At 48.1% G+C, this 11,029-nt stretch overlaps 1 protein-coding gene across 2 annotated transcripts; it reads right to left on the bottom strand.

Annotated features, from left to right (window-relative positions):
• Nucleotides 1-790: 790 nt before the first annotated feature.
• On the bottom strand, nt 791-4,521 carry MRPL40 (mitochondrial ribosomal protein L40). Of its 2 annotated transcripts, none has more exons than XM_019626889.1 (4): nt 3,667-4,521; nt 3,222-3,305; nt 2,125-2,283; nt 791-1,223 (listed from the first exon to the last, which is right to left on the bottom strand). In XM_019626889.1, exons 1-4 carry the CDS (start codon nt 3,714-3,716, stop codon nt 899-901), a joined length of 618 nt encoding a protein of 205 aa, XP_019482434.1. In that variant the 5' UTR covers nt 3,717-4,521; the 3' UTR covers nt 791-898. The 2 variants fall into 2 exon arrangements, with proteins under 2 accessions (XP_019482434.1, XP_019482435.1); XM_019626890.1 differs by lacking the exon at nt 3,667-4,521 and adding an exon at nt 3,517-3,641.
• Nucleotides 4,522-11,029: the final 6,508 nt, after the last annotated feature.

Genomic DNA, 11,029 nt, shown 5'->3' with positions numbered 1-11,029 from the left:
GTGTCCCTCTCCTGTCCCCCAAATTTGTTTTGTACTTCTAACCCCCTGTACTTCTGTATGACTGACTGTATTTGGAGATAGGGCCTTAGATAATTAATTTAAAATGAGGTCATTAGGGCAGGCCATAATCTGACATGAGCAGTGTACTTACAAGGAAACAGGCACAGAGGGACGGCCATGTGAGGATATAGTGAAAAGGTAGCCACCTGCAGGCCAAGGAGAGAGGCCTTCAGAGAAACCAACCTTGCTGGTACCTCAATCTTGGGAGTTCTAACGTCCAGAAATGTGAGAAATAAATGTCTGTTTCAGTCCTGCAGTCTGGCATTTTGTTCTGGCAGCCCCAGTACACTAATACAGTCACCATTGTAGACTAACACCACTTGAATAAGAGTACTCAGCCCCAGGTGCAACACCCTCCTAGGGGACACAGCAACTTTATTAACTAGTCTCTGGCTAGTTAATGTCTCTGGCTTGTTCCACTCTCCTCAGCCTCCCTTCCCAGCTTAAAATGCAAAGCTGGCCCTGCTGATGATGTGAGAAAGCTCTGTACTCCATCTGCCCACCTGTGCAAACAGCACACAGCCTGCATATCCTTCACCTCTGCTTCTCGGGGTCACTTTGTGCCTCTTGCTGGTGGCATCTGCCTCACACAATTGGAATCTTTCTTTTTACTGGGGGGCAATGGTCTTGGTCATCCTCTCCCTAGTACCTGACAAGGAAGGGCAACATCTCTCACCCCTGCCCATCCTCAGGTGAATTAATTTTGACTCTAACATAAGATAAAGAGACACTTGATTAAACTTACATTTATTCACAGCATGCCTAATTGTGTGACAAGCAGGCTTGAGCTCCAGTTCTTGCTCTCAAGGGCAGCATGTTCAGACAGCTCCCTGCAGTTCTACCTCTTGAACTCCACCTGTGTGTACACCTTGGTGATGTCATGGTACCTGCCTTCAGGGGGCTGGTAGTTGGAGACTGGTGGTGTGTAATCTGGCCCTTCTCTCTCAAAGGGAAAAAGACTTGGGTCTCGCTTGATGGCCTCTGCATGGAGCTCCGGGGATGTGAACTGCAGCTCCTGCAGAGCTTCCTGCTGGGCCTCAAGCATGGACCTGATGGCATTCCTCTCCATCTCATGCTCTTGCTGCTTGTACAGGGACCATTTCTTCAGAAGCAAAGCTCTCCGCTCACCCTCCTCAAAGGAGAGCTCGACCTGAGGCCGCTGTCTGGGAACACACAAATCCAAAGGTGTGAAGCTGGGGAGTGTGACCTTGCTGACCAGGAAGTCTGGGTGACTGACTATGGCCCAAGCATCCTCACTGCCAAACATAGATGGAACTTAGGAAAGAAAGTGGAAGTTTGGGATAAATTAAGGAATGGAATGTTGAATGTGGTGGCAGCTGCAGCTGACACTGGGAACCAGTGCTATTTGCTTTAACAAGGAGACAAGAAAGTGACGCTCTGAGGAGACTATGGTAGCACTTCCTCTCACCCAGGCAGAGACTACCTTTGGTGAGAGGTGACTTTGGAGAAAAGTGAAATGGTGTAATGAAAATGGACACCAAAATCCCAGGGAGTCAAAAGCCTATATCAGCCCTGGAGTACCAAAAAAGCTCCTGCTGTGTCCCACTTGTATGGCAAGGTGCTACTTTATAAATGGCACACACTTTTTTACCAGAAGACAGCAACCCTGCCAACCCTGCACACAACATATCCCAACAATGAGCAATTGCACCATAAAGCAAGAGGCTAAGGGTTTTCTACCATCAGGATGGAGAAGGCCTATAGACATAAAGCCCAAGTCATTAGTAACAGTTACAAGTTCTCTTGTAAAAAAGCAACAAATACGAACTTTTGAGCAGTGCTGATAGAATTCACTCAAGTATCTGGCCTGGCTTTTCACAATTATTCTGTTTCTTTCCCACATTTAACCATTCAAGAGCATCACCCAGGAATGCTTTCTCCAACTCCCACAAGACATATACAAGGAGAAAAAGACTCAGACCAGGGCCAAGTCAGTCCAAGCCTACTGACCCCTTCCCATCATTGGTGTGAACTGCAAGTAGAACTACCCCAAGGTGATGGAACTCCTTTGCCCTAAAGACCTCAACCCTGGAGGACTCTCACCTCACTTTATCCAAGAACCTCACAGGTGTGATAAAATCTTCAATGGGAATTAGCTCCTGGCTAGCTTTTTCCAGTCGTCGAATCCTCTTTTTCAAACGGTCCCTTGCTGCTTGGTCTTTTTTAGGATCTACTTTCTTCTTCTTTCGCAGAGGCTCTGCTCTAATGGATAAAGCAAACATTAAACATTTTTCCTCTTTAGTCTCACAAACATGCTGAGAGACATGGCACTAGGTTAAGTGCCCCAAACTTGTATTGAGCTGTTCACTAGGGAAGGAATTGTGCATGGTCCTGACTTTGTAACGTGAGAGTGGCAAGAAGATGGCCTCCACCCCAGGGTTCTTGTGAGAACTGTGTGGGCACCCCTAACCCAGGAAGGGGTGGAAAAACTTCTTGGGGCATCAGGGTAAAAATTAAGGGGAGTGCTCATCTTTAATGCTGGAGTTCAGGTGTGCCTTGGGATTGCACTGAAAAGGGAAAATACCAAACTGATGAATTAGAAGCTCATAACTCACATCTTAAATGGATTTGTAATTTATAAAAATGATTTAGGTAAGCCTAAGAGAGACACCTTAATAAAAGTGAGACTGGCATGCTTCTACTTTTTGGGACTTAACAAATTTCCCCATCCTAGAGCATTAACAAAAATCTGATTTACTCTCAGGAACACATCTCCTATGGTGATAATTTACTATTAAGAATAATCAAATCCTTTAGCACCAAGACCAAGTTTCTTGAATCAAGTAGAAAGCACCTAGAGTCACAGGTGGAAAAAACTGGTCCTCACACCTTCCTTCATTTCTCCAGGGAGTCAGAAATGGAGGGCCCATGGAGAAACAGAAGTTTATGCTTTGCCCTTTACAAAACAAAAATCCATTCAAAGCTAATTATTTAAATTACTTTTACATGTTTTCTGATTACAGCTACATCAGTAGTCCATAAAGGAAATGTTGCAAAGACAGAAAAACACTGGCCTAAATTTAACTGAGAAACTTTATACCCTATTTTGCAAACCAAACGTCGAGTTCTTGCTTTATGTTCATGTGCAAATATATATCCTGCTGACACCCTAAAGAGGTCAGACCCACAGTTGAGTTTACCTCATGGGAATGAGTTCCCAGAAAGAGAACACTGAAGCTCGCTGGTGGGTGTCTCTAATCTGTGTCTGCCAAGTGCTCAGAAGCCTGAAAGAGATAAAAGTATGTATAAATATCTGACTCTCCCCACTAAACAGGAAAAGAGAAAAAACTTACAATGCCCTCAAAACCTGAGGCACTTGTAACTGCTAGATGTGACAGCAAGGTCAATGTGGGCGATTTTTCAAAATCCCCCGTTCACACCAGAGAGCACTTGGGCAGGGTCCCTGCTCGCCAGTGCCCTCGGATTTTCACCCACGGGAAGAGGCGAGATCAGCTGGCTTATTCCTTTGATATCCGTGGATAAGGTTGGTTGGGGAGGTAGCGCAGGCGAGGCCCAGGCCTGCTGGCGCGGAGTCCGCCGCGCGCTCCTCAGGCACCTCGCGACCCGTCTGAAGTCCGCACTCACCAGCACGTCGAGCGCAAAGCGCGCGCAGATCTCAGCACCGCGGCGGTCATGGCCCCAAAGGTAGCCGACCGGCTGCTTCCGGGCGTGCACCTCGGCTGTCTGGCTCGTGCGTTGTGCCACGCACAACGGTCCGGCTATCCCATCGTTCCGCATTTCCGCGTTCCGACCTCGGAGCGCGAGATCAAGCTTGGGCCCGCCCCGACGTAGCTCCGCCCACACGTACTGGTGGCGTGTGGGCACGCCCAGAGCGCAGTCCGGTGTCCTTTCTTCCGCCTCTGCCTGGTTCCGGTATTCTTTCTTCGCAGCCCGCACGTACCCGCCAGTCACTCCACTATCTAGTCGGTATCTAGTCGGCCTGCGCCCCTGCGAGGGCCAAGATCCCACAGTGCAAGCCGGAGTGGCCAAAGAGGCGTCCCTCTACTCCAGGTCTAAGTCCACGTCTGTGAAAACGGCCCCGATCTTCCAATGAATGCGCCCGCCTCGGCCTCCCCCATTACCCTTCCCGGGGCTGACTCATCTCCCTGCATTCGTTGAGTCTGGGACTGGGGCCGTCCGCCGGTGGCTGAACCCCGGCGCCCGCACGTGGCCTGGCGCTCGCTAGATGCCCAATAAGCGCGTGTTGATGAATGACGGAAGCTAGTTAATTAGTCGGACTCGGAACCGGCGAGGTAGAGCTGGAGAGAGGCCATCCACGCTATCCAGTCCCTGCCTGTGTCTGCCGACCTGTGCTGCAACTCGAGGCCCCGCTCGCCCGCCGCGGTCCCAGCCGCTCCTTCTCTCATCGGCGGCTGCCCGCGAGCCGGACTCGAAGCCGAGCCGCCCTGTGCAGCCCCCGCCCGCGGAGGATCCCGGGCGGCCCCGTCCGCGCGGGGAGCGGTTTCCCGCCGGGGCGATTTGGCAGGTGCGCGCCGTGACTTCCGGCGTTGCCCGGGAGCCGCCAGAGGAGGAGCGGTGCAGGGGATGCGGCTGTGGCGGCGGCGGTGGCGGCCGAGCGCGGGGGGCGGCAGTGGCGGCGGCCTGGAGCGCGGGACCGCTATGTTGTGGCGGCACTGAGGGCGCGGGGCGGGCGGCGGCCGGAGGGCGGGCGACGCGGGAGGAAGCGGCGGCGGTGGCTCAATGGCCCGGGAGCGCTGAGGAACGCCGCTCTCGCCTCAGCCCGGCGGCGGCGGCGGCCGAACAATGAAGCTCCTGAAGCCGACCTGGGTCAACCACAATGGTGAGTGAGTTGCAGGGGTTGCGGGAGCCCGAGCCCGGAGGCAGGTCCGGGTTCGGAGTCAGGTCGGAGCCGCGCACAGGCCCTGTCCGCCTCGCTCTCGGTGCCCGGTGCCAGAGCCGCGGATTCGGAGGGAACGGACTTTGCACTCGGCGCGGGGAGACCAGCGAGTCCAGGCACGTGCTTCGCCTGGACGCGGAGAAGTCTGCCTCCGCCCCCCAGCACTTGAGCCCTCGGCCGCCCACCCGTGGTCTGTGGAGGCGCCGCGGCCTTGCTCCGGGGAGCGGCCCTTGGGCGTCAGCCAGCTCCTGCCACTCATGTGCATCAGTCAGGATGTGCTCAGATATGGTCCAGTGTGTGAAACCGGGGCTCAATCCCCCTTGTGGCCTTTCAGTGGCGGGTGAAGACCTGAAATGTCCACATCTCTGTAGCTGGAGTGGCTGTTACTGCCCTTGCTGAGGCCTGTATCTAGTGACAGTGCCCTCAATGGCTGGGAGCTGAGGTCCCCCAGTAGATGGAACCACGTTTATGCTGAGTTGGGGTATCAGAGTGACTTGGGTTGAGGCCCATAGGGCACAGGTGTGTTCTAGGAAGGGGGCTTCCGTGGCTCTGTGGCAGTGGTCCCAAAGCACAACCTGTGGGAACAGACTCTTCCAGTCCTCTGGTCGTTAACAGACTCTGGTACAGAAAAGCCTGTGGTAACCAACAGTTTTCTCATAGTTCTACCTTGTTGGCACAATTGCTGCACGAATTGGTCTTTGCTCCCCAGGGAGGTGAGAGGAGAGAGCCCCCATTCCCTTGCTGACAGCACTGAGACCCAGGGAGTGCTCCTTCAGCATACCTCTGACTGTTACTGATAGACAAAGAGTCACGCTGATTCTGTCTTGTTCTTCATTTCTACTTTGCAGTGAACTGGAAGGAGTTACAGTTTCTTTTACAGCAAGTAGAGGAGATACTTTTGTCTTTTTTATACATGTAGCTTTTAAGTTTTGAATTTGATCCCAGATTGCTTTCTATTACTGCAGCTGAACTGCAACAGCTGTTTCTGTTCTTTCAGTCAGAAGTCCTCTCCCATTCCACCTTCTTGTGTGACATCTTTCTTATTTTTCAGGGCCCAGGTGAGGTCACCTTTTCCTTTTGTTACCATTCCTCCTAAGTTACTCCACTAGATGTGCTCTGTCCCTGTGGGTGTACTTTCCATATGTCTCCAGGGCGGGGACTGCCTCATTTCCCTTCTCTATTCTCTGCCACATTCAGCAATGTCTTCCACATAAAAGGTATATGATAAATGTTGGCTAAAACAGGTAAGAAAAATGAGGTTTCCATAATTTATGACAACACAAGTAGGTTTACTGTGCGTGAAAGCAAAAGCTGTGAACTTTAATTTCATTTCTCCTGTGTTGATCTCCAAGAGCATTTCCTGATGTGTAGCGTGCAGATTTTCCCCTGGAGAACTGGGCACATGTTCAGTAATTATAAATTATGGTGCTTGTGAATCAGAAAAGGAAAATTTTCATTATGAACAAGTTTGTGTAAGTGAAGATCTGAAGGAATTTTTATTTTAAAATAAAAATTTTATGTAGGTCAGTTTGTGTGTCTAGTTGGTCTCCCCTTCTCTAGTCTCTCTTCTGTCTTTTGCCATATAATTTCTAACTTTGGATAAGCTCATTTGTAGGACACAAGTGTTATGCTGTGTAAGCATAAGTAAGTCAAGATGCTTAAGCGATTATCTAGGTACAAACGAGTGAGAGCCAAATGTCCCAACCTGTCAGAGTGGGCAGAGCAGTAGGCCCAGGCCCCTTGTTGCTGCGGCCTCTCCACAGTCCTAGGATGGAACATGATAATATTTGCTCTGCCTTCTTCACAATACAATTGTGATGTTTGGTTGAGAAGGTAGGCACAGAAGTGTTTCCCAGACTATAAAGTGCTTTAGAAATCTAAGAGATAATAAAAGAATTGAGACTCTGGTTGGATTTAACTTATTTTAAACTTTGTTCTTTGTTAAATTTCCTTTCTTTTAAAATCTCCTGAAATCACCTGTTGTCTCATCAAGTGTTCAGCAGAACTGTCAGGGAAAATTACCGCTATCCTAAAGGACATGATGATGGTCTGGATCACTACTGAGCAGTCCTTTAAAAACTGGTGAATAGTGGGAGCTGCTGGGGGTGGGCATTGCTTAGCCAGAAGCCAGAGTGGTAGGTAGTGACCGATAGAATCGTGCTAACTTTTGCTTAACAAACCAAAGAGACCATGGTGCTTTCAAGAGTGCATCATTACATTTTCTGGCTTCCTGCCCCTGTATTCATGTCTCCTGGCTTGCATGCTTTTTCTGGTGTCTGAGAATCCAAAGAGGGAAGAAGCAGAGAGCCCAGCATTTTCTTCCTGGTGGCGGAATCCATTCAGACAGTGTGGAAAAGACAGCCAGATAGGGACAGATTTAAGGCAAAGCGAGAAGTGTATGTTGGGGTGTATATATGCTTTCGGTCTTCATTTTCCTGACTGAGGGAAAGGACCTTTCCTCTAAGATAAGGTTTCTCAGCCTCAGCACTGTTGACGTTGGGGCCATATAATTGTCCATATAATTGTTGTGGGGACTGTCTTGTGTGTGGTAGGATGTTAACATCCCTAGCCTCTACCCATCAGATGTCAGTAGCCCCCCACCCCGGCCCACACACACCCAGTTGTGACAACCAGAAATGGCTCCAGAAATTGCCAATGTCCCCTGGTGGCCAGAATCACTTCCAGTTGAGAATCACTGCTCTATGATGATCAATCAGTTAATCTTGACATTGTCATATCACAGTGAAGTGAGCCTTGATCATGGAATCAGACTGGGATCAAGAAGCTGTCATTTTTTTAGCTGTAAATTCTTGGGCTTGTGACTGCACTTCTGGCTGGGCCTTGGTAAAGCTAAATAAATGTAAATATCCCTATCGTTTCACCCTGTATCCAAATATAAAAGACTGTCTTAAATTAAGGCATATAATAAAAGATAATATTTATAACTTATATAGAAGTTATGTGCCAGTTACTATTCACACACACATGTGTTTTACTCTATTCTTAAATATAGTATTCCTTATATATTTAATTTTATTTTAGGCTTGGTGAAAATAAGGTTCATTTCTAAGTTAGGTTATGACCATATATTGGTTAGAAAGTGAAAGCAATTGGGTTTTTGGTTGTAGAAAAATGTTAATTTGTGCTTGCATGTTTAGAAAATTTCATTGAGATTCATGATTCTTCCCATCCCTGGCCTTTGTTCCTAAGAGTTTTTTCTGGAATCCTCATGCCTCGGCAGACAGTGTTCATGCTCAACTCTTCAGTGAAGCCCATTCTAACCAGAAGGACCAGGACTGAAAGAATTCTCATCTGCCTTTGTTTGGCCTCTGGCTCACACTTTGATGGCAGTGTTGTAAAAAGGTGTTTGGCAAATTGTCAATAATGGGATAATTTGTCACTTAATCACATTGCTTTATGGTGTGTGTGTTTTCTCCCCTGTCCTGTGATTGCATTATTTTTCCCCCTACCCTGTCTCACTCCAGAAAGGACTTTAAGACATCCTACTGAGACATATACTACATCTGAGTGAAAATAAATAAGTCAGCTTGAAGGGGAAATGCGGGCAGGATGGTACAATAATGAAGTGAGGACTGGGTGTGGAAAGGCCTTGAATGGCTAGCTGCTGGATGGGCATTGCAGACCTGTCTGTGAGAATTGGCTAGAGGGATCCTAATGGTGATATTTTATGATCACAGTGGTTAAGGTAAGCTTTGCAGTTGCTCTAGATTAGGGAATCTCAAACAGACCAATATCTGGAGACATTTTTGGTTTTTACAACTGATGGGGGTGGGAGCTACTGGTATCTAGTGGTTAGAGGACAGGACTGCTGCTGAACACCCTACAGCATATAGCATGTACCCCACAACAAAGAATCATCAGGCCCAAAACATCAGTAGTGCCAAGGTTGAGAAATCCTGCTCTAGATAAGAACATCTTTATTGTTACTTGCCTTTTCATGTATTTGTCTCATCATTCCAACTAGATTGTAAGCTTCTTGAGGACAGGAATTTTGCCTTTTATTTTGGAGTCAGTCCTGTTCTTGAGTCTCCTTGCTCTGCTGCTCACCAAATATGTCTCACGGAAGGTTCTTTTCATCTCTTTTCCTGATCTGTTAAATGAAGCCAATAACACCTGCCTCACATGCTACTTGTGAAGGCTCAGGAAATGGGATCTTTTCTACAGTCTCTCACTGACTTATGCCTGATGACAGTAGATCAATTTAAGAAAATAACCAGAATACATCTGAAGAGGATTCAGAATAAAATGGGTAGGATTTTGCCTTGGATAATACACAACGTAGATTTTTCACTGATTTTTGCACCAAACATTGAACCCTACCAGAGAGAAGTTCTGTGGGGATCAGAGGTACATAAGGCTATCCCTTTGCATGGAAAGCTGTGCTGTAGGTGGGAGAGAGGGACCTACACACCACATTCTAGAAAGCAGGGCAGAGAGAAACCAGAGCTACACAGAGTGAGTTGCCATGGCCCCAGGGAGGATGGCCTTGTTTATGGTGTGCCCTCAGGCTGAGCCTTGACCACAGGGACACTGTGATCAGGAGCAAAGGCCCAGGGAGGATTGAGAACATTTAAAAGAAGACAGAGCATGTTAGGACATGACTGAGCAGGTGAAGGGAATAATGAGGTTAGCAGAGCCTTGAGCACCTTGCTAGAAATTTAGACTAGGGGGTTAGGGAAGGGGCACATTGAGGTTTCTGAAGAGTGGATGTAACTAACATCCTTCCTGTACCTCCAGAAGGCCCTGGAGGAGGTAAGAGGCAGTTCCTGGGTCTTGGTGAGAGATGATGAGGGAGACAGGTAGGTCAGTGGTGGTGGAGGTAAGGAGTGGATAGGCACTGAAAACAGGGCAGAGGCAGGTGACTGTGTGTGGATTTGTATCATTCTCTGAGTTTATTTCTTTAGTATGCTAGAAAATGAATAAGGATGAGGGCTAGGAAATGGGGTTTTCTTAAACATTTGTTTTTATCTAAGAAGTGGTTGAAAAGGTGTTTTCATTTCATGAGCACAATCATAGTTTACCGCTGGGCAGCATCTGGCTTTGGCCACTGAGGGGACCTGCTGTCATTGCACTGATCTTGGGTTCTGTCAGTAATCAGGGAGAGGGGGCTCTGTGTGCCTTGACCCCTCCTTTTCCCCAGAGGCTGCTAGGCTACCCTCCGAGGGCTTACTTTCCGTGACCAAAAATTGATGCAAGCACATTTTATCATCCTGCCAAGGTGAGCAAGCAGCAACACCTAGAGAGGTGAGGGGGGCCATTAGCAATGTCCACATTATTAAATAGCAGGAGCGTCGCAGACACTATGGGTTGCCTGCCCCCTATTCTTATCTAGCAGAATCCTAATTTTTTTCAGATGTCTGCCCTCTTCTGCCAGCCACACTGCAAGGGGCAAGTTTTTGTTTTTGTTTTTTAATTTATTGGGGTGACAACAGTTAGTAAAATTACATAGGTTTCAAGTGTATAATTCTGTAACATATCATCTATATATCACATTGTGTGCTCACCACCCAGAGTCAGTTCTCCTATCACCATATATTTGACCCCCTTTATCGTCTTCTACCATCGCTGTTCCCCCCTGCAATGGGCAAGTCTTGATAGCCCTAAGCTGGTATGGGATGAGTACCAGGGATTTGTTGGGGAATAGCCATTTAATGCCATTCTAGCCAATAAGACTGAGAGGGGATGTCTGTGTGGGCCTTCTAGGGAATTGGGTAAGAAGAGATGTGTGAGAGGCCTTTCTTCTGCTGGATGTGGCAGCCAGCCTGTGACCATGAGGATGACGCTCACACTGAGGATGACAGGAGGGGGAAATGGAAGGATGTGGCTCCTTAAGATGCGAAATTAATGCACCCTGAAGCTGACCCATCTCAGGACTCGTTATGTATAGATTACCCTTGAAGTTAGTAGATTAACTTGAAATTCTCTATAACTTGCAGCAGAAAGAAAACATCCCTAACAGTACAATTTGAAGATGGAAACAGTCTGAGTGAGATGAGGTGACAACTCCAGGATTACAGTAGATGTAAAGAGAATGAGTTAGGGGCCGGCTGAGTGGCTCAGTTGGTTAAG

Source organism: Hipposideros armiger, unplaced genomic scaffold (assembly GCF_001890085.2).
Source record: "Hipposideros armiger isolate ML-2016 unplaced genomic scaffold, ASM189008v1 scaffold_694, whole genome shotgun sequence".
Lineage (NCBI taxonomy): Eukaryota > Metazoa > Chordata > Mammalia > Chiroptera > Hipposideridae > Hipposideros > Hipposideros armiger.
This window is presented reverse-complemented; position numbering and strand designations above follow the sequence as displayed.

Excerpts from the sequence above, each read along its gene's own strand:
- MRPL40 (XM_019626889.1), bottom strand. The coding sequence starts at position 3,716 with ATGACCGCCGCGGTGCTGAGATCTGCGCGCGCTTTGCGCTCGACGTGC. Across the intron at positions 2,284-3,221 it reads TGGGAACTCATTCCCATGAG|AGCAGAGCCTCTGCGAAAGA; the intron begins GTAAACTCAACT and ends TTTATCCATTAG. Across the intron at positions 1,224-2,124 it reads AGGTTCTTGGATAAAGTGAG|ACAGCGGCCTCAGGTCGAGC; the intron begins GTGAGAGTCCTC and ends GTGTGTTCCCAG.